Consider the following 24,027-nt stretch of genomic DNA (forward strand, 5'->3'; position numbering starts at 1 on the left):
ACCCACTATGAATCTGTAATAGGTTCGGAGTAGATATGCCGTCGTTTCCAAAAAATACCAATGATAGATTGATCTCAATGCTTACTTTAAAGATGCCGCGGAGAGTGTCCCCGACCCCCTTCCAGAAGGCACTTCATTCGGGACACTCGTAGAAAATATGGATGTCATTAACGTGGAGTGCCTTACAGCTAGGACATTTTGGGGTAGGCAACTTGACTATCTTAGCTGGCGTTTAGTAAAGTCGATTGGTGACAAAAAAAAAAGATTTTTCTTTAGGCTGGCTGGTTTGATAAATGTATATAATAATTTCAGAGAGGGCTCAAGTAAATCTCCAATGGTGGTAGATCCAAATCTTCTGCAACTAGAGACTTCTTATACCAAATAGTAATTTATTTCTTTTTTGGCTGTACTGATTGGAAAAGAATCTCTGTATCCCAGTCTCCAGCTATTTCCCCCTTTCCTGCTTCAAACCAAGATTTAAGTTGTACATACTTAAACTTTGAAAACCCGGGCCTATCTTGGCTCTTAGTAACTCACAAGGCTGAATTCCTTCTGCGTCTACCGAGTCAGACCAGATGGTTATGCCTGCTCTCCTAATAGATTCAGCCAGACTATCTTGAAGGCAGAGTGGTGTCCCAGGGGAATCCCATATAGGTGCGAATTCTGAATAATAGCCAATTCCCCACCTACATCTCACTTTATGCCATGTTTCAAGGGCGGCCCCAAGGACCTTCAGATTCAATCGTTTAAAGTACCTTGGAGCCCCAAACTCGTATAAAAAGCCTCCTCCATCTCCTCCGCCCTCCATCATAACCATATCGCCAAACAGTCTTCCCCACGATGAATCCGCCGGTTTGGAAAGTAGCATCCGAATACCTTTAAATTGGAATGCAACAGAATACCATCTAATGTCCGCAAAAGCCAACCCTCTTTAGTGAGCGAACGCCTCAACTTCTTCCAGGGTAGTCTTACTCTTTTATCTCCCCCAAAAAAGCTCCAGATTTTACTTTGAATCTGAGAAATACATGAGCTGGGAAAAACCAAGGGGCCTGCGTTGAACAGGTAAGCCAATTTAGGGAGGATAACCATCTTCACCAAGTTAACCTTCCCGTAAATTGTCAAGGGAAGACTCCTCAATCTAGTGAAGAGACAATCAATTTCTTTAGTAATTTTACTCAGATTTATCTGGGGGATTTCATCTAGTCCTTTCACTATATAGATACCCAAGTATTTTATCTCTTTGCTAGTAGGGCCCTCCCATTGTTTGATGTTCCAACACATCACCTCCCTATTGGAGGAGTTAGCTAGATAGCCAGCGAAGGAGGCAAATTCTTCCAAAAGAGCTTCAACCCTCGGGATGGTCACCCTAGGGTATACTGGTGTATAATATTACGTCGTCCGCATATAGGGCTAACTTACATCGATAATTCTGGGATTTAAAGGGATAAATTAGATCGTCCAGTCTGATGGCCTGCGCCAACGGCTCTAGAGATGTTAAATAGCAGGAGTGAGTTTGGACACCCCCGTCTTGTTCCCCTCTGGATATTAAAGCTAGAGATTAGCATGCCGTTCAATAGAATCCTTGCAGATGCTCCGTGATAACATTTTCTCAGGGTCTGAATGAAAATAGTCCTGAGTACCTCCCAGAGATACACCCAGCAGACCCTGTCAAATGCCTTGGCCACGTCCAAGGCAACTACTGCAAAGGGATCTGATCTTACTACGGCCAAGTCGATATTACCTATCAGCAGTTGCGTCTGCTCCTGGATGTAGCTCCCAGTTACAATGCCCTTCTGGTCAATGTTGACCAGATTGGGGACCAATTTAGTCAATCTCCTTGCTAAAATACCCATGAAGATCTTATAGTCAGCATTCAGCAGGGAGATCGGACGGTAGGAGTTTGCTTTTAATGGGTCCTTACCAGGTTTTAATATTAGTACTATGGTTGCGTCCTTCTAGGATGTGGGGATCTGGCCTGCTGAGCTATATACTGAGTTAAACAGGGTGCCCAATACCGGTATTAGTTCTTCTGATAAGGGTTTATAAACCTAATTCAGCAATGCGTCTGTTCCTGATGCTTTGTTGTTTTTAGATTTCTTTATTTGATTTTTAATCTCTTCTAAAGTAATAGGGGCATCAAGGAGATTACAGGTAGCTTTGGTTAATGTTGACAAAGATTTACCCCTTAACCAAATTTGTTTTTGGTCTAGGGATGGGGCTAAGTTCTTTCTATAGAGATCCGAAAAAAGGGAAAGGAGACAAGTCTGCATTTCCTCTACTCTCCTTGATTTATGCCCATTATTATTTATTATAGACTCATTGATATTATTCTTGGAGCAATCAGTTCTTGCTTTCCAGGCCAGTAGAGCCCCGGTCTTCTTCCCATACTCAGAATGTTGCATGTTCTTGCTAAGCCATTGCGCCCTGCATTTCTGGTCCAATTTTTCCCTATACTCCTGCCTGGCCCCCTCTAGTTCTTCCTGGACTTTTGCCAACCTTCCTGGGCTCCCGTGGCTGAGTAAATTCCTTTCCGTTTCTAATTGCAGGATTCTCCCCTCCATATTACTTAACTCCCGGGCTTCAGCCCAATTCTTAGAAAAGATAAGGCCATGCAGTCTGCCCCTCAGGGTGGCCTTTAAGGCGTCCCAGACAAAATCCATAGCTGTAGAGCTAATATTGAGAAGAAAGTATTCTAGGGAGGATGATTTAGTAGCCTGTATAATGTCGGGGTCTAACAGCTTTGCTCTGTTGAGCGTCCATCTAGTTTGTAGTGTATTACTCTTCCTTAGATAAGAGAATGATATTGCGGTGTGATCCGAGTGTTGACTTGGCAATACTGAGACCATCGTCAAACTACCCAGGATATGTCTGTATGTTAAAATATAGTCTATCCTGGATGAGTGACAATATTTTTTAATAAAAAACGTGAACCCCTGGAGATCTCCCCTCTTTGCCCTCCAGACGTCCACCAAGTCTAAGTCATGCAACAGATTTTTCATTGCTTGGCGGATCCGAGGAGCCCCTATAAAGTGGCTCTGATTTGACCTGGCTTGTAAAGGGTCAAGGAGGACACTAAAATCTCCTCCTATTATCATAGGTGGAGTTGCCGTAATTAATTTTGATTGCAGCTTACAGATATAGGTTGCGTCATCAACATTTGGACCATAGGAGGAGGCACAGACTAGATCTGTCGCTCGAAATTCCAATTGTGCCACTATCCACCTCCCTGTCTGATCCGTCTGCACTGATTTAATAGAACAGGAAGCCCCTTGCTTTATCAGAATTACTACACCCCTGCCGTTAATCGTTTGTTGTGGGGAACAAAAACATTTTATCCAGGTAATTCTTGAAAATATTGAACGACATTCTACAAATCTTAAATGGGTGTCTTGTATAAGGAAAACCTGAGCTGGGGGAAGCTCTAAATACTTCAGTAGCAGCCTTTGTCTGCGTGGACATCCTAGCCCGTTTATATTCCAAGAGATAAAGTTGACTTTACTGTCTTTTATGGGTATTCCTGCCATCTGCTAACTAGTACCGAATACTTAGACATGGTTCCTGCCGCATCCAGACCGGTTGACATCTGGGGGCCATACCGCGAATATTTAGCAGGCGCCATTGGGACTAGCCAACACACCCCTCCACCTGAGATGGCTCCGGAGGGTATCGGTTGAGGGCCGGGGGGATGCCCGTGGGTGATTCATCTGATGCATGAGTGCTTCCTGAGATTTCCCTGCCTCCTCCGTTTTGCCCGGGCGCCTTGTCGAACTACGGCATGGCGTCTTATGCATACGCGAATGGGAACGCTGGGCGATGATGTTTCCTTGAGTGCTTGTGGTGTGTGCGCCCCCTCACTGTGGACCTCCACCCCTACTTTGACTGCGAAATTTGAGTAGTTTGAAGGATTGTACACTTGATGGTTGAGACTGGACTGACACCTTATGTGACGTCATTTCATATTGCATTTGTATACTTCTTTTTTTTTTATGTTTCTTTTGGAAAAAGTTATACCCACGTACTGAGTATGTTCATGCATATAGCTTTCTAAAAAGGTTCTACTGTGATACCAGGTCTTATATGTTTTGTGCACGATACACAACGCATAACGAATATTAATGCCAAACGCCACCGGGCCTCCGGGCTGTCGGTAACGAGGCTGTGTTAATCTGTTCCTACTTTCTTATCGCCACGAATGCCATGCTGCCGGCCCCTGGGTTGTAGGCGAGAAAGCGGTGTATTGTGAGAACGATGCAATAAACAGTTGAACTAAAAAAAAAAAGCCTATTCGATCACCACTCCCTCAGGCTGCCTAAAAAAAAAAACATGAATGCAATTAGTTGAATCAGGGAACCTTGATGTCAAAGAGCCCCCCATAGCTTCAATGATCTCCCTCTCTTCCCTTCGCCTCCGTTTTGATTCTGGCTATGAATGTGTCTGCCTCCTCAGTCGTGTGGAACTAATGCATCTGATTATCCCACATCACACGTAATGTCGCAGGAAACCTCAACTGTGCTCTTGCCCCCAAACTTTTTAGATCCTCGAGCCTCTTCCCCAGCTCCCACTGTCTTGTTGCGGTGATATGCGAGACATCTGATCTTATAGTGAAGGAGAATGGGGTTTTAACCGTGGATGTTGATTTAGATGTAGTAGTACCTTCCTTGAGGGCAGAGGATAGAATTAACTCCTCAACAGAGTATGACAAAAAATTAACAAGTATCTTCCTTGGTCTTTGTCTGCCGGGGTTCCTCTTGAAAGGGTCGCGGCGTACTCTTTGAATCTCATGTGAGAGATCTATACTAGGCGAGTTTTTAAAAACTGTTCCCGTTAACAGAGAAATCACGAACCACTTTATATCCGATCCTTCAAGGGCTTCTGGGATATTTAGGAGCCTCAGATTGTTTTTCCTGGAATGATTTTCCAGGCGCTCAAGATCGTCTTTAAGTTCTTTGTTTTGGACCTTTAATTTGACCACATCTGCTGAGTTAGTGTGTATAGCATCTTTAAGTTTAGGGATCTCAGACTCTATTGCATCCGTACACGTAGTAACTTCTTCTAATTTCCGGGTCAGCACTTCGCATGATAGTTGGATAGCCGCCTGGTTAGCTTCTGAAACCCAAGAACATGCTAGTCATCTCAGCCTGGTTTGTTTCTGAAACCGTAAACCTACTAGCCATCTCCTCTTTCATGACTAGTAGTAAATCAGCCAATGAGTGAGTCGTAGAGTCTAAGACAGCATTATGCGGTGTGATAATGTCACTTGTAGTTTTTGTAACCTTTGGCTGGTTTTCCATACTATCTTCAGTTCCCAAAACAGAGTACCTGTTTGAGAGGCTCACTGTAGAAAAAACAGTATCATCGATTTTTATTTTAGTTATAAGAAAACGACCATTAGAATCAGAACATTTATGTTATATTTGAATATGCATTTTTTTTGCAAACAAAATAGCAACTCCATGTTTCCTATTAAGAGCACGTGAAGAAATAATATTCTCAACCCATTTTTTGTTCATGTATGATAAAACAGTATCATCTATATGAGTCTCCTGAAGTAAACAAATATCAGCCTTATGTCTAGCTAAATAATCTAAAACCTTAGTACGTTTAACAAGGTGCTGTAAACCTTTTACATTAAAAGAAACAATTTTAATACCGTTAATATTAGACATCATAATGAAAAAGTGAAAATAGAAGAGAAAAAAGAATCAACTGACAGAGTAAGCATAGCTCTAATAGAAAACAGAGGATAAAAGGAAAGAGACGGACCAACACAATAAAGACAGCATAGAAACATAAATAGAATTCTTGAATTGCACACACGCATGACAAGAATAACTAATCCAGAAATGCCCTTTTAAGAATTTCAGCTGTTTAGGCTAGTTAGAAGAGCATTTAAATCATAGTTCTCAAGTAACGTTCTCATTGGTTTCCATGGAGAGCTGTGAGCGTTGATCTAAGTATAAACAAAGATCATGAGGATGCTGGATGGACTTTAAGAATCCGTCTTTCCATATTCTCATCGTGGAGGGATTGAATAATCCATATTTGAAACCACAACTTCTCAGACTTAAACGAAGAGCAACAAACTCTTTGCGGATTTTTACAGTCTCTTTGGCAAAGTCTTAATTAATAAAAATGTTGTTCCCATTGACCATTAACAATGGAATTCCCCTTGCCGCATTCCGCATCGGCACTAGATGATGATGATGCGACATTTTAAATATCATTTGGCGAGGTTTAATTTGGTTTGGATTTCTATGAGAAGGAATTCTATACACCTTGTCAATCTCGAATTTTTCAGGTAACTTTAAGCGCAAGAGGCTAGGCAATAGCTTTTCTAAATACATCCTGCAATAATTACCTTTCACATCTTCCGGAAAATTAAAAATTCTCAAGTTATACTGTCTATTATGAGTTTCTAACTCAAGTAATAATTTGTACATTGGCTTATCTGTCCTGTAATAGTTATAAGACTATCTAGTTTGACTTTGTTGTCTTGAATTTTGATTGCGTTGTCAGAGACTTTCATCGAAAGACTAGCCATTTCTTAGCGTATATTTTTTTATTTCGGATGCAATAGTGTCTATGTTGGAACGAATAGCTTGTATTTCATCAAATAATACAGCCAAAGAAGGTTCACTGGCTCCTAAAATTTAGACTTGGCTGGCAGAGGCGAACAATTTTTTTATGCTTGCTATGTATCATAGGAGTATTTTTGCCTTCCATAATAATGAACAAATTATTTTAAAGCTATGAGCAATAATTATTATAAATGTAAACAACTTAAAAGAAAGGATGTACAATATAATGCTGTGCAGCAGCTAAAACCATCTGTGGGAGTGACCAGGCCACAGCCGCACCCTTTTCGGTGAGTGACTCTGCCCTGCTGACTGAGAACCTCAGCAGTACGAGGAAGGAAACACCGCTGAAGAGTTCAATTGAAAATACTCCTCCAAAACCTCACTCAAAAGCTGAAGTAAGCACCAATTCTGAAAGTGCTGTTCTTGGCAAGCCCTTGGAAGCAAATTAGACGGCAAGACCAGCCTAATATTCATTAGAATCACAGTCAGTGAATGGCCTAATATTGACCTAATAATATTGCCCTAATATTAAAATATTAAAATTAAAATAATATTGGCCTAATAATGACCAGCCTAATATTCATTAGAATCACAGTCAGTGAATGGCTTATGTTGCGGTAATTAACGCGGAGAGGCCATCTTGATTTGCGTGCTCACGCGACTCCATCATTATCTGTGTTACATACAAGTATTAACCAATATATAGAATTCTTTGAATATTCACGAATTGAACTAGACCAACGAGCAGGTTAAATTTACGCACAGAAAGGTTAGTTTAATTTTCATTGATATAATTGTATTCAGACAATCCTTTAAAATATATACTTTTGTGGACCAGTCATACACTTTGATTAATAATAGTAGTTATGTAGCGATGACATGATACATATGTGCATGTTGTTTCCAGATGTTTCTATTCTATTCTATGAATTGTGTTCAGGAGGACTTTATTTCCCAGAATGCCTTTATTTTTAAGTGTGTTATTCCACTCCTATACATGTTTTTAAATGCATGATAACTGTTCCCAGATATACTATGTTTGTAAAATATGAGCCAATGAATATGTATTGAGACCAGGTCGAGAGGCTGCTTCAATCTGCACTGCAGGCTGCAGGGTCAGGCCTGAGACATGTTTAAAAGGCTACTGAGTAGAGTTTAATGTACACGCTCTGGGTCCACCTAGCTCCAGATACTAGGACTTACAAGTAAATTAAAAGTGCCAATTAGGTGTCGGCCAATATGACCATGTTTCAGGGAAAGAGCACAAGCATTTTACCACTGGTCAGCAGGAAAAAAGTGCACAGAGTCCTAAAAGCCAATGAGCTCAGAACAGGACGGCAGAGGAAGGAAAACATCTGGGGTGACCCTGCAGAAAAGGCCACGTCCAGCAACTTGGCTGTATTTGGTGATGTTTGTGGGGACACCTCGGCTCAGGCTCACAGCTGACTCTCTTGTAACAGAGTGCAGCGCCCAGAGGCCTGAGGGTTTCTTTTAGTTTCAGTTCTGTTCTGTTTGGTGATGGGATCAGGGTCTCTGCTGACTATCATGTAATAAAGTCTATCGTTTAAAAGCCCAAGGTTTTCTCTTACCTTGGTTCTCTTTAGTGATGGTCTGGAAGACGTCTAGGCTCAGGGTCACGTCTAATAAAGTATAGCGCCCAGAAACCTGAACTTTTCTCTTACCTTGGTTCTCATTGGTGATGATCTCGAAGATGTCTGGTATCAGGGGCTCCTCTGCATGCCGGGTGTCTGAAAGAGAAGGCACATTCCCAGATTCCCGTCAGCTGCTAATGCACAGGAATAGATAGATTCATAAAGCAATTACAGCACGTGAAATATTCACTTGGTCCTAATGTGCATCAGTGTCAATGCACAAACTGTCTATTTCTGCCAGCTCGCAAAAGTGTTCATGCCAAGTGTGGGTGGAGGTTTGAGAAATGCGTAGAGCCCTGTGGGCACTGGGACATATGCAGCAAACTGAGAAAAATGTGCAGGCCCATCTTTCTTATGGGACGTATGCTCTTACAATGCGTGACCGCTGACCTCCTGGTCAGGGAAACTGCTCTCCCCTCGTGCAGCTCCGTCGTTGAGGCACGGCCCCCAGCGCCTTTCTGGTTCCTAGGTAGGTGTTCGAGGCCCTCCTCCAGCCGTAGGCTCTTGCCTGCGCCTCATCGCTGGTGCTCCAGTGGAAGAGCCTGCTCTTCTGCTGGTCTGCTCTGTTCAGCTTTTTCTGTCTTTTTCTGGTTTCTGGTCATCCTGTCTTTTTCTGTTTTTGTTTTTTCTATCTCTGCCAATTTCTCTGTTACATCTGTTTTTTCATTGCCTTTTTCCTGCCGCTGCTGGCCCCAGCCCCGCGCTTGTACCCACCCCCGCCTTCCAGCTTCTGTCCCTCCTATACCCCACTTAATGGCAGCGGCCACATCTCTGGCACGCCAAAGGCAAGCCCGTCTGTGCCCATCTGTGACCCGACCATGCCAGGGACCCTGGTCCTACGACCCCCGCCACTACGACTCCAGCACTCTCCAAGCACTCAACCCTGGATGCAACAACAACTGCCAGCTCTCGACACTGGGCTTCCAAGGCCCGTTCTCTTGCCAACACTACTGCTGCGCCTTCACCCACCACCGGACCCAGACAGCTACCGCAAACCCACCAGATGCCAACGCACCCAAACCCCTGAGCTGCATCCTCCTCAAAGTAAACGACAAAATCATCAACACCCAGCTAACGCACTTCATAGATGCAAACAACAATCTCGACTTACAATCCAGATTCTGCGGCAACCACAGCACCGAGACTGCCCTCCTAGCCGCCACTGACAACATCCGCACTCTCGTCGATCAAAGCCACACTGCAGCCCTCATTCTACTACACCTCTTAGTAGCCTTTGACACCATCTCCCACTGCACACTAGCCGCCAGACTCTACGATGTTGGCATACAGTGAACTTCCAGTGAACTGCCCTAGACTGGATTCGCTCTTTCCTCCTTGGCAGAACACAACGAATAAGACTCCCGTCCTTCCTCTCCTAACCCACAAAGATCAGATGCAAAGTACCCCAAGGATCCTCTCTCAGCCCCATGCTTTTCAACACCTACATGGCCCCCCTTGCAAGCATCGTCTGAAAGCACTGACTCAGCATAATATCCTACGCCGACAACACCTCTCCCTCCAAAGGAACCCAGCATCACCAGGTAAAGTTTTCGGGAAGGAATAACGGGCGTCGCATCCTGGATGAGCAACAGTTGCCTGAAGCTCAACTTGCAGAAAACAGAAATACTCATCCTCGGATCCACCCCCACAGCAAGAGACGACAACTGGTGGCCCACTGCCCTCGGCATCATACTCAACTCCTAACTCACCATGAACCGACAGATCAACGCCGTGTCCTCTACATGCTTCAACACCCTCCACATACTCTGCAAGACCTTCAAATGTATCCCCCCCGACTCCAGGAAGACCGTCACCCACGCACTCCAGCAGGCCGGACTATGGAAACACCCTCTGTGCCAGAATCAACAAATCACTCCTTTGCAAACTCCAGACTGTTCAGAACACAGCAGCCAGACTCGTCCTCCGCATTCCACAACACTACCACATCACCCAGCACCTTTGTGACCTCCACTGGCTCCCCGTTGAAAAGAGAGTTACCTTCAAACTGCTCACTCATGCATACCAAGCTCTCCACAACACTGGACCCCAAAACCTTAAAAAAAGAATCTCCTTCCACGGCCCCAAAATAAATCTCTGCTCCGCCGACCTAGCCCTTGCCGATATCCCCATCACCCACAGAGCCATCCAAGACCCGGAATGAACTACCCCTCAGGATCAGACGAAGCCCTACACTGCAAGCCTTCAGAAAAGACCTCACAACCTGGCTCTTCAGATGACCTCAGAGCTGGCTGAAACCCCCCCCCACCCATCGCCTTCAGACCCTCATGGGTATGTAGTGTGCTCTATAAATCCCTGATTGATTGATTGACATTATAAATCCTTTCCCAAACACCGGTTCCAAATACACAATAGAGCAGTTCGATCTATAAAGCGCTGCATTTCTGTCTACGGCCAATGGTGCTTAGGGGTTTGCTTCTCTGTGGATGTTTAGCTCATTCTCACTTCCCGGTCTTAGCAACTTCGTTTTGCGTATTCAGTCAGTGGTGTGACTGATTCTCCTTTTATCCTCACACCTTGTGACTCATAGCAGCATTATATTCATGCACAAGGCGTACATGCACAGGTTGCTCATCATTCAAGGCTGCACATCTTACTCTCTATCCCTTTGTAAACACTCAAAATCCGATTTAAAGGGATTACGTGGATAGTACTCAATGCAGCCACCACCCGTCCCAGAGTACAGCGCTTCGTTACGTACAGGAGCTATGCTCAAGTTCAAAGATATCAGGACTAAAAATGTACTTACGATTTTTCTCCAGTTCAAAGAAAATCTGCAAAAGAGAAAGATGACATTCTAATCACTCAATGTTAGGTATAAGGACTTTAGAACTTTAGGAAACTCTAACACCATGTTTTAACAGATGACATAGGATGTACCTTGGGCTATATGTCAACGAATTCTCTTCACAATTCTGTGCCTGACCCATAAGCAAATGTATGGTAATGGTCCCAAATACTGGTCGCAGAAGCTACGCTGGTATCAGCTAGGCAGACTGCTCAGATCCAGCAATGAGGCACTGCTTACTCCTCTCAGAATTCATCCTGCCAGGAAAGGGGGTCGTTCTTTCTCTTTTCTTGCTCCGGCACCTTGGAATAAGATGCCTTTACACCTGTGCATCAACCCCGAAAAAAGCTGCTTCTATAAAAAGCTGAAGACATGCCTTTTTGAAAACTAAGCCATTACCTCATCATCTCTTTGTTAGAGCCGTCTGCAAGCGCCATGAGACTCTTGGGAGTGATGTGCACAATACAAATATCCCTGACTTGACTTGACATGTCAAAATATGGAAAGGACAACCCTCGACCTGCAACAGTATGGGCTGCAGGACATCACCCTGCACAGTATCATCAAGGTAAGAGTATATTGGGGAGCGGGGATTTACTGGTCCGATGCCTCCTTGGTAACTGTCCTTGTCGATACTGTGCAGCTGATATTTTGCGGTCAATATTGCTGCAGTCGATATTGAAGCGTCCATATGGATATGGTGGTTAAACACTGTGGCTCCTGGAATGGCTTGAGCCTTGTTTCAAGCACTCAGGGTTGGACAGATGTCAAGGGTGAAGTCTGTGGTTCATCTACCTATTTGGATGCTGACTTAACTACTGAAGGAACGTTTCGATAAAAAGTGTCACAAGATCAAATGTCCTTTAGCAGCTCAGATGGCTCGAAGTTGTACAGAGTTCTCGTACAATGTAGCAGAAGAATCTGTGGAGGTGTCCTTGGGGTATCTCAAGTAGGACCATCGGATGGCCGCACTAATCCTGATTTGGGTGCAAACTCCTTGCGCCCAAATTGGAATTCAAATGTGCACGCTAATTCCATATTCGCATGTTTTTGGCAAGCAAGAGTTATTCCTGGTAAAAAGTGTCAGAAATCGAGCAGGCACACTCCACAACATCCATGGTTGAGTATCCAAACATATTTACATCTTCTAGCACGTGCGATTTAGCTCCACCACGCATTCTGAGACCCCAAATGCAGAAAACCGAGCACTTTGTGCAATAGCCCAAGTCGGGGGTACACATGGGTGGACAGCGTCCACCTATTATTTGCATAGGGTGAACGCCGTCCACCATGACAAGAGGTTGGGCCCCTCTGAATAATGTGCTGAATTCTTACAGGTGTACTATGTTGGGGCAGCAAGGAGGACTATCCATCTTGTCTCTATTTGTCCGAATTTATCCCATGTACGCGGCATCTTTCTAAAAAAAAAAGCCATGAACTCCATAGGTATAAGAACGTGCAGATCAGCGATCATGGCGACCCTAAACTGGACCAAAATCACCGATGACCAGCTCACCTCCTCACTCAACAACTCCACCCCAACCATCGCGGAAAACGACGACCCCAACACCGCAGCCCGAACCCTGCATAGATGGATCTCGGACAGCACCAACACCATAGCCCCCCTCAAGAAAACAACAATACCCGTGCCAAGAAAGCCAGATGGTTTACCACCGAACTTCGAGAGTCCAGGCGTACATGCCGCCGCCTCGAAGGCCTGGAGAAACACCAAATCCACAGAAGCCCACAACAACTTCAGAGCCGCCACCAACGCCCACCATCAACTCATCAGAGAAACGAGGAAAAAAGCGATTGAAGACAGAATCTCCACCCACGCACACAACAGCAAGGAACTCTTCAGCATCATCAAGGAGTTCGCCCAACCCACCAGCGAGTCTACCGACATCCCTCCCTCACAAGACCTCTGCGACAAACTCAGCATCTTTTTCCACCACAAAATCAAGAGCATCTACGACAACTTCGACGAAGACAACCAATACACTGAACCCTCACCAACCACCCCCGACACCCGGAAACCAACGATTGATGACTGGACAGCCCTCACCACCGAAGACACACTGAAGACAATGAAGTCAATCCACTCAGGGGCCCCGACGGACCCCTGCCCCCACCACATCTTCAACAGAGCCGCCAACACCATCGCACCCATGCTCCGCCAAACCATCAACCGCTCCCTGGCGACCGCCTCATTCCCCGACGACTGGAAACACCCGGAGTTAACCCCCTCCTAAAGAAACCCTCAGCAGACCCCACTGACCTCAAAAACTACAGACCCATCTCCCTGCTCCCGTTCCCAGCGAAAGTCATTGAGAAAGCCATCAACAGCCAACTCGCCACATTCATTGAAGAACACAACATCCTCGACTCCTCCCAATCCGGCTTCAGAAAAAACCACAGTACGGAAACTGCCCTCCTCGCCGCAACAGACGACATCCGCACCTTACTGGACAAAGGAGAAACAGTAGCCCTCATCCTCCTCGACCTATCAGCGGCGTTCGACACAGTCTCCCACCGCACCCTAATACGCAGACTCTACGACGCAGGAATCCAGGACAAGGCCCTCGACTGGATCTGCTCCTTCCTCTCCAGCAGGACGCAGCGGGTCAGACTCCCCCCTTTCCTCTCGGACCCCACACCTATCACCTGCGGAGTCCCCCAGGGCTCCTCCCTCAGCCCGACGCTCTTCAACGTCTACATGGCTCCACTTGCCCCCATCGTCAGAACCTACGGACTCAACATCGTGTCATATGCAGACGACACCCAGCTCATCCTCTCCCTATCCAACGAGCCCAACACCGCCAGACGCAACTTTCGACAAGGCATGGAAGCTGTCGCCAAATGGATGAAAAACAGCTGCCTACAGCTAAACACCAACAAAACAGAAGTACTCATCATGGGCCCAAACCCCGACGCCTGGAGTGACACCTGGTGGCCCACCGCCCTCGGAAACCCGCCAACCCCCACAGACCACGCACGCAACCTGGGAATCATCCTGGACTCCGAGCTCAAAATGGACCGCCAGATCAACTCTGTCTCATCTTCCTGCTTCCACACCCTCCTTCGTAAGACCTTCAAATGGATCCCCCTCGAACACCGAAAGACAGTCACTCACGCCCTGGTCACCAGCAGACTCGACTACGGCAACGCACTCTATGCCGAAATAAACAAAAACCTCATCCGCAAGCTACAGAACATCCAGAACGCCGCCGCAAGACTGGTCCTCAACCTGCCAAAACACTGCCACATCTCCCAGCACCTGCGCACACTCCACTGGCTCCCCGTCGAGGCGAGAATCACCTTTAAGATGCTCATCCACGCACACAAGGCCCTCCACGGCACCGGACCAGCATACCTGAACAGCTGACTCAAATTCCACACACCCCAAAGGACCCTACGATCAGCCCAGCTTTCCTACGCTGTGGTCCCCCGCACCAGAAAGACCAGATCGGGAGGCCGCTCCTTCTCCTTCCTCGCGGCCAAAGCATGGAACGCCCTTCCGCTCCACCTCAGACAGACAACATCGCTCCCCATCTTCGCAAGAAACCTCAAAACCTGGCTCTTCGACAGACCCCCTCTTTGATGGAATGGAACCTGCACCCCCCCCCCACCCCTAGCGCCTTGAGACCCTTACGGGTGAGTAGTCGCGCTTTAACAAACTCCTGATTGATTGATTGATTGATAAACCCTATTGACACTCCATTGAATTGCCTATTAATAAAGTTCCTTCTGGCTCATACACATGCACTGAAATGTAACCCTGTGCCCCGCTCAGAAAAGGGAAATAGGACGGTTGACTTTGTGGTAGAGGGCTCTCCCGAACATAACACAGAACAACACTAGAACATTCGGAGGAACACTTCACATGGCCCAACAAATGCTTATGATCAGCTTTAAAATTGTACATTGTTTTTGTTAAAAAGACTAAATTTTAAAAATACTTGCACTGGAAACGGAAAGAGAAACAGAATGTAGATAAACACTAAGAGTTTTATTTGTAGTGCCTGATTTTATAAAATGTATTGTTATGGTTTTAATTAACTGAAACAATAAAATGTTTGGGTCATTCTTACAGGTGTCATTTTTAAACACCAGGACACATTCAGGATGCGCCTGCACGTTGTCTGCTTTCCATAAATAAAAACGTGCAGGCAGGGAGGGGGCGTTCACATTTCAGACTCCAGCTGGGCCCATAACAAAGGAATCTGAGGGGTCATCTGGACTCCTTTTGTTCAGTCTCCTGACTGGGAGCAGTCAGGAGCCTCACACCTAGAAGTAGAGGCATAACAAAGGCTCGCACCTTGTTAGCACGTCTCACACACCTAAGGGAGAGGGGTTGGCCTAACGGCTAAGGCGCTCGACCTCGGACCTGGGGATCTGGGTTCGAGTCTCGGTAACGACGCCAAAAACCTCCTGTGATTCTGGGCAAATCACTTAATCTCCCCGTGCCTAAAATGAAAAAGTGTGTCCTCATGTAACGTAACTGGTGCTATGTAAAGCGCTCTGATACCTGATTCGGTTCGGGTCTAGTTCGCGCTATATAAAACTCTGCAAAAAAAAGGGAGGCAGATTTTCACTTTGTTCATGCTCTGTTTACGAGATATGCGTGCACTGTCATAATGTCAGATGTGTTGGCCTTTCCCAGCATTTACACAAAATAAATAGCATTTATAGAGCGCTTACTACCCCTGAGGAGGCGTTGAAATAATTTAAGTGGCACTATTTTTTCTTGTATGGTACTACTAATCCCAATGCAGGGTGTCGGAGCACTTTTCATCAAACGTAAATATTACATATACATGAAATCATATGCATTTGTAAATCATTGTACAGAGTGTGTTACATAAAGCAGTGGAGCATTACAAGGTGTAGAAGTCACATATCATTTCCATAGCTCACTGTGCTATATTAAAAGCTTTACAAGTAACTACAAGTAACATAAGGATCTCCGTCTTCAAAGCCGTAACCTACTTATCTAACTACATAAAATAAAATCTGTCATTTGCATGTTACATGATGTGCTTTGCACTAACCTTCTATGCTACTTTGAGTCAAAACTGAGGCTAAACAAAACACAGATCTTTCCAGCAAGTGCATTAACCTCCAGAGTTATCTCACAATTATTATTCATTCAGATTCACCAGGAACACACAGATTTCTGCAGCAAGTCCATTAACCTCCAGAAGCATCTTACCATTATTATTCACTCAGATTCCATGGAAACACACAGATCTCTGCATCAGGTGCATTAAACCCATAAGATATTTTAAAACACAGTCTTTGCTACCAATTAACCAGAACAGGTTTACCGTCAGTTTTCTTCCTGTTGCCACTTTCTATGTGTCAGAGTTTAAATAAAAACTAAATGTTTAAGTTGAGGCCAGTGTTTATTTTGTAAAAGATTAAGTCCCGGTGCTAAAAAACTGTATTTGTGGCACCCTTGAATTTTATATTTTATGTGTACTGGATGCTTTCACCACCACCTAAAAGCTAAAAGGTGCATGCAATATCTAAGCACACACAATTTGCGCCCTGCTCACAAGCACTGCCAATGCTGTTTTGTGGCCATTTGTATTCTATCACCAGAGACAGGCGACCGGAATGCACATTTGTTAACGTCTACGAGAGAAGCCCGTGAGATATGAACGCATACTTGTGAAAACCATAGTCGATAATCATTGCACTATAAGTTCCCTATGACGTCATGCCAAACATGACACCTGACTGCAGCAACAGGAGAAAGCAGCAGCATGTTGTTTGACACAGCTTGAGTATCGGGAATCTTCTCTTAGTAGGCACGTGGGAGAAATCACTGAGTACAGGTGCGCTCTCTGTGAAGCTCACCTGACAGGCATCACATGTACACAGGGCTGTGTAATACTGTCCCTGATACACTCTCCTGCACAGGTGCGCTCTGTGTGAAGCTCACCTGAGAGGCGTCACATGTACAGAGGGCTGTGTGATACTGTCACTGATGTACTCTGTTAGTGGAGAAGTGTGGCTCACCGGTTAGAGGCGGCAGACCCAGAAGCAGAGGTCGGCCTGGGACCAGGGTTCAATTCCCGACTCGGCAGGGTACAGAACCAATGTCAGCGGGCTCGATAAATCTCGCCTCGGTGCCTCTCTAACCATGGGTCCCACGCTGCAACTCTGGGCAATAGCTTGCTTAATCTCCACAATGGCCCCCTCGCTGCCGGGGATGCCTGGCTTCACCTTGGGGATGCCCAATAGGGACCATCTCACAAGGAAAGCCAGGACGGGTTCCCCAGCGGTACACAGCGCCAAGAAACCCCAGGGTGAACGTGCGCTCTACAAATACATACTAACATAACATAACTCTCCTGTACAGGTGTACTGCAGACCCATGCATTATGGTTACTGTGTTTTTCGTGTCTGCAGATGCCCTCACAGTCAGGTGCGGTACATCTGAGAGGCTTTATGTGCACACAGGTCCATAAAACACTGTAACTACAGCTCTCACCTGCACAGGTGTACTTACAGTGATGTACACCCGAGAGTCTGCACCTGCACAGAACCATATCTATTACTGTTACTGCAGCTCTCGCATGTGTCTCCACTCAGCTCTATATACCATTGTTAAAGGGGTCTCATCTGTGCCTGCACACCGCTCTATATACCATTGTTAAAGTGGGCCTCACCTGTGCATGCACACTGCTCTATATACCATTGTTAAAGGGGGTCTCACCTGTGCCTGCACTCAGCTCTATATACCATGGTTAAAGGGGGTCTCACCTGTGCCTGCACTCAGCTCTATTTACCATTTGTAAAGGGGGTCTCACCTGTGCCTGCACACAGCTCGATATACCATCGTTAAAGGGGGATTCACCTGTGCCTGCACTCAGCTCTATATACCATTGTTAAAGGGGGTCTCACCTGTGCCTGCACTCAGCTCTATATACCATTGTTAAACGGGTCTCACCTGTGCCTGCACACAGCTCTATATACCATTGTTAAAGGGGGTCTCACCTGTGCCTGCACTCAGCTCTATATACCATTGTTAAACGGGTCTCACCTGTGCCTGCACACAGCTCGATATACCATCGTTAAAGGGGGCCTCACCTGTGCCTGCACTCAGCTCTATATACCATTGTTAAACGGGTCTCACCTGTGCCTGCACACAGCTCGATATACCATCGTTAAAGGGGGCCTCACCTGTGCCTGCACTCAGCTCTATATACCATTGTTAAAGGGGGTCTCACCTGTGCCTGCACTCAGCTCTATATACCATTGTTAAACGGGTCTCACCTGTGCCTGCACACAGCTCTATATACCATCGTTAAAGGGGGTCTCACCTGTGTCTGCATTCAGCTCTATATACCATTGTTAAACGGGTCTTACCTGTGCCTGCACACAGCTCTATATACCATCGTTAAAGGGGTCTCACCTGTGCCTGCACCCAGCTCTATATACCATTGTTAAAGGGGGTCTCACCTGTGCCTGCACACAGCTCTATATACCATTGTTAAAGGGTTGTCACCTGTGTCTGCACTCAGCTCTATATACCATTGTTAAAGGGGGTCTCACCTGTGCCTGCACACAGCTCTATATACCATTGTTAAAGGGTTGTCACCTGTGTCTGCACTCAGCTCTATATACCATTGTTAAAGGGGGTCTCACCTGTGCCTCCACTCAGCTCTATATACCATCGTTAAACGGGTCTCACCTGTGCCTGCGCACATCTCTATATACCATTGTTAAAGGGGGTCTCACCTGTGCCTGCACTCAGCTCTATATACCATTATTAAAGGGTTCTCACCTGTGCCTGCACACAGCTCTATATACCATTGTTAAAGGAGTCTCACCTGTGCCTGCACTCAGCTCTATATACCATCGTTAAACGGGTCTCACCTGTGCCTGCGCACATCTCTATATACCATTGTTAAGGGGGTCTCACCTGTGCCGGCACAGAGCTCTATATACCATTGTTAAAGGGGTCTCACCTGTGCCTGCACTCAGCTCTATATACCATTGTTGAAGGGGTCTCACCTGTGTCTGCACTCAGCTCTATATACCATTGTTTAAGGGGGTCTCACCTGTGCCTGCACTCAGCTCTATATACCATCGTTTCAGGAGCCTCACCCGTGCCTGCACTCAGCTCTATATACCATTATTAAAGGGTTCTCACCTGTGCCTGCACACAGCTCTATATACCATTATTAAAGGGTTCTCACCTGTGCCTGCACACATCTCTATATACCATTATTAAAGGGTTCTCACCTGTGCCTGCACACAGCTCTATATACCATTATTAAAGGGTTCTCACCTGTGCCTGCACACAGCTCTATATACCATTGTTAAAGTGGGTCTCACCTGTGCCTGCACACAGCTCTATATACCATTATTAAAGGGTTCTCACCTGTGCCTGCACACAGCTCTATATACCATCGTTAAACGGGTCTCACCTGTGCCTGCACACAGCTCTATATACCATCGTTAAACGCGTCTCACCTGTGCGTGCACACAGCTCTATATACCATCATTAAAGGGGGTCTCACCTGTGCCTGCACTCAGCTCTAAATACCTTTGTTAAAGGGGTCTCACCTGTGCCTGCACACAGCTCTAAATACCATTGTTAAAGGGGTCTCACCTGTGCCTGCACACAGCTCTAAATACCATTGTTAAAGGGGTCTCACCTGTGCCTGCACTCAGCTCTATATACCATTATTAAAGGGTTCTCACCTGTGCCTGCACACATCTCTATATACCATTATTAAAGGGTTCTCACCTGTGCCTGCACACAGCTCTATATACCATTATTAAAGGGTTCTCACCTGTGCCTGCACACAGCTCTATATACCATTATTAAAGGGTTCTCACCTGTGTCTGCACTCAGCTCTATATACCATCGTTAAAGGGGTCTCACCTGTGCCTGCACACATCTCTATATACCATTATTAAAGGGTTCTCACCTGTGCCTGCACACAGCTCTATATACCATTATTAAAGGGTTCTCACCTGTGCCTGCACACATCTCTATATACCATTATTAAAGGGTTCTCACCTGTGCCTGCACACAGCTCTATATACCATTATTAAAGGGTTCTCACCTGTGCCTGCACACAGCTCTATATACCATTATTAAAGGGTTCTCACCTGTGCCTGCACACAGCTCTATATACCATTATTAAAGGGTTCTCACCTGTGTCTGCACTCAGCTCTATATACCATCGTTAAAGGGGTCTCACCTGTGCCTGCACACATCTCTATATACCATTATTAAAGGGTTCTCACCTGTGCCTGCACACAGCTCTATATACCATCGTTAAACGGGTCTCACCTGTGCCTGCACACAGCTCTATATACCATCGTTAAACGGGTCTCACCTGTGCGTGCACACAGCTCTATATACCATCATTAAAGGGGGTCTCACCTGTGCCTGCACTCAGCTCTATATACCATCGTTAAAGGGGGTCTCACCTGTGCCTGCACACAGCTCTATATACCATTGTTAAAGGGGTCTCACCTGTGCCTGGACACAGCTCTATATACCATTATTAAAGGGGGTCTCACCTGTGCCTGCACACAGCTCTATATACCATTGTTAAAGGGGTCTCACCTGTGCCTGCACTCAGCTCTATATACCATTGTTAAAGGGGGTCTCACCTGTGCCTGCACAGAGCTCTATATACCATTGTTAAAGGGGTCTCACCTGTGCCTGCACTCAGCTCTATATACCATCGTTAAAGGGGTCTCACCTGTGCCTGCACGCAGCTCTATATACCATTGTTAAAGGGGTCTCACCTGTGCCTGCACTCAGCTCTATATACCATCGTTAAAGGGGTCTCACCTGTGCCAGCACACAGCTCTATATACCATGGTTAAAGGGGGTCTCACCTGTGCCTGCACTCAGCTCTATATACCATTGTTAAAGAGGGTCTCACCTCTGCCTGCACACAGCTCTATATACCATTGTTAAAGGGGTCTCACCTGTGCCTGCAATCAGCTCTAGATACCATCGTTGAAGGGGTCTCACCTGTGCCTGCACACAGCTCTATATACCATTGTTAAAGGGGGACTCACCTGTGCCTGCACACAGCTCTATATACCATCGTTAAAGGGGTCTCATCTGTGCCTGCACTCAGCTCTATATACCATTGTTAAAGGGGTCTCACCTGTGCCTGCACACAGCTCTATATACCATTGTTAAAGGGGTCTCACCTGTGCCTGCACACAGCTCTATATACCATTGTTAAAGGGGTCTCACCTGTGCCTGCACACAGCTCTATATACCATTGTTAAAGGGGTCTCACCTGTGCCTGCACTCAGCTCTATATACCATAAAGGGTCTCACCTGTGCCTGCACTCAGCTCTATATACCATAAAGGGGTCTCACCTGTGTCTGCACTCAGCTCTATATACCATTGTTAAAGGGGGTCTCACCTGTGTCTGCACTCAGCTCTATATACCATTGTTAAAGGGGGTCTCACCTGTGCCTGCACAGCTCTATATACCGTCGTTTAAGGGGTCTCACCTGTGCCTGCACTCAGCTCTATATACCATTGTTAAAGGGGGTCTCACCTGTGTCTGCACTCAGCTCTATATACCATCGTTAAAGGGGTCTCACCTGTGCCTGGACTCAGCTCTATATACCATCGTTAAAGGAGCCTCACCTGTGCCTGGACTCAGCTCTATATACCATCGTTAAAGGGGTCTCACCTGTGCCTGCACACAGCTCTATATACCATTGTTAAAGGGGGTCTCGCCTGTGCTTACACACAGCTCTATATACCATCATTAAAGGGGTCTCACCTGTGCCTGCACACAGCTCTATATACCATTGTTAAAGGGGGACTCACCTGTGCCTGCACTCAGCTCTATATACCATCGTTAAAGGGGGTCTCACCTGTGCCTGCACACAGCTCTATATACCATTGTTAAAGGGGTCTCACCTGTGCCTGCACTAAGCTCTATATACCATTGTTAAAGGGGGTCTCACCTGTGCTTACACACAGCTCTATATACCATCATTAAAGGGGTCTCACCTGTGCCTGCACACAGCTCTATATACCATTGTTAAAGGGGGACTCACCTGTGCCTGCACTCAGCTCTATATACCATTGTTAAAGGGGGTCTCACCTGTGCCTGCACAAAGCTCTATATTCCATTGTTAAAGGGGTCTCACCTGTGCCTGCACTAAGCTCTATATTCCATTGTTAAAGGGGGTCTCACCTGTGCCTGCACTCAGCTCTATATACCATTGTTAAAGGGGGTCTCACCTGTGCCTGCACTCAGCTCTATATACCATCGTTTAAGGGGGTCTCACCTGTGCCTGCACAAAGCTCTATATACCATCGTTAAAGGGGTCTCACCTGTGCCTGCACTCAGCTCTATATACCATCGTTAAAGGGGGTCTCACCTGTGCCTGCACTCAGCTCTATATACCATTGTTAAAGGGGGTCTCACCTGTGCCTGCTCTCAGCTCTATATACCATTATTAAAGGGGTCCCACCTGTGCCTGCACTCAGCTCTATATACCATCGTTAAAGGGGTCTCACCTGTGCCTGCACTCAGCTCTATATACCATCGTTAAAGGGGTCTCACCTGTGTCTGTACACAGCTCTATATACCATTGTTAAAGGGGTCTCACCTGTGCCTGCACACAGCTCTATATACCATTGTTAAAGGGGGTCTCACCTGTGCCTGCACACAGCTCTATATACCATTGTTAAAGGGGCCTCTCCTGTGCCTGCACTCAGCTCTATATACCATTGTTAAAGGGGGTCTCACCTGTGCCTGCACACAGCTCTATATACCATTGTTAAAGGGGTCTCACCTGTGCCTGCACTCAGCTCTATATACCATTGCTAAAGGGGCCTCACCTGTGCCTGCACACAGCTCTATATACCATTGTTAAAGGGGTCTCACCTGTGCCTGCTCTCAGCTCTATATACCATTGTTAAAGGGGTCTCACCTGTGCCTGCACTCAGCTCCATATACCATTGTTAAAGGGGGTCTCACCTGTGCCTGCACACAGCTCTATATACCATCGTTAAAGGGGTCTCACCTGTGCCTGCACTCAGCTCTATATACCATCGTTAAAGGGGGTCTCACTTGTGCCTGCACTCAGCTCTATATACCATCGTTAAAGGGGGTCTCACTTGTGCCTGCACTCAGCTCTATATACCATCGTTAAAGGGGGTCTCACTTGTGCCTGCACTCAGCTCTATATACCATCGTTAAAGGGGGTCTCACCTGTGCCTGCACACAGCTTTATATACCATCGTTAAAGGAGCCTCACCTGTGCCTGCACTCAGGTCTATATACCATTGTTAAAGGGTCTCACCTGTGCCTGCACTCAGCTCTATATACCATCGTTAAAGGGGGTCTCACCTGTACAGGTAAGCTCCAGCAGGTGCCCACCAGGCACACTGCCACCAGGGTCCATGCTCGACTGTCCATTCTCTGGTTCTGGAACAGAGCTCAGGTCACCACCAGACAATGTTTCTTCCTTCAGAGAGATGCTTCGTTGACCTTAGACCCAGTTCTTTATATACCCAGAAGAGGCTGAGCATCCTCCAATCAGCCTTCAGCCCCAAGGATGACGTCTCTTTCTGCACAGATCACAAGGTGTGTCTGTCCTGGAGAGACTGCCCTGGGATTGCCTCTCTGGTGCCAGAGCTAAGATAATAATAAGCAGCTTTTAAGTGTGGTAAATTGGGTTTGTGACAGTCCCTGCACCGTGGTATATTCGTGTTGTCTGTATTCTTTCTGTAAGAGGGTGAAGTTGGGATTGGACACAGGCGCACCTTCAGGGTTTGGCTCCTCAAACAACAGCAAAAGTCCTCGAGGCACCGAAAGACCCGGAGTGGAGAAGATCACAGGAGACACAAAAAGTGTATCTGATAAGCTGGGCGTGGGTGTGGAGAGCAGATTTAATGTTTCAAGCAAAGTTAGTTAGCTTCATAGATGGATCAGAGTTAAACAGCTGTAGATGGAAGGCAGGGCCGGAGGA

At 46.2% G+C, this 24,027-nt stretch overlaps 1 protein-coding gene across 1 annotated transcript in view; it reads right to left on the bottom strand.

Annotated features, from left to right (window-relative positions):
- LOC144826952 (embryonic protein UVS.2-like) overlaps window positions 1-23,489 on the bottom strand; it is a 62,466-nt gene extending 38,977 nt beyond the window's left edge. Inside the window, exons 1-3 of the mRNA XM_078685413.1 lie at window positions 23,406-23,489; window positions 10,998-11,022; window positions 8,261-8,326 (exon numbers count right to left, since the gene is read on the bottom strand). Of these exons, the coding sequence (XP_078541539.1) occupies window positions 8,261-8,326; window positions 10,998-11,022; window positions 23,406-23,474 (160 nt within the window). The 5' untranslated portion in view covers window positions 23,475-23,489. The remainder of the gene's footprint in view (window positions 1-8,260; window positions 8,327-10,997; window positions 11,023-23,405) is intronic.
- Between the last annotated feature and the right edge of the window lie 538 nt (window positions 23,490-24,027).

Source organism: Lissotriton helveticus, chromosome 4_1, assembly GCF_964261635.1.
Source record: "Lissotriton helveticus chromosome 4_1, aLisHel1.1, whole genome shotgun sequence".
Classification (NCBI taxonomy): Eukaryota; Metazoa; Chordata; class Amphibia; order Caudata; family Salamandridae; genus Lissotriton; species Lissotriton helveticus.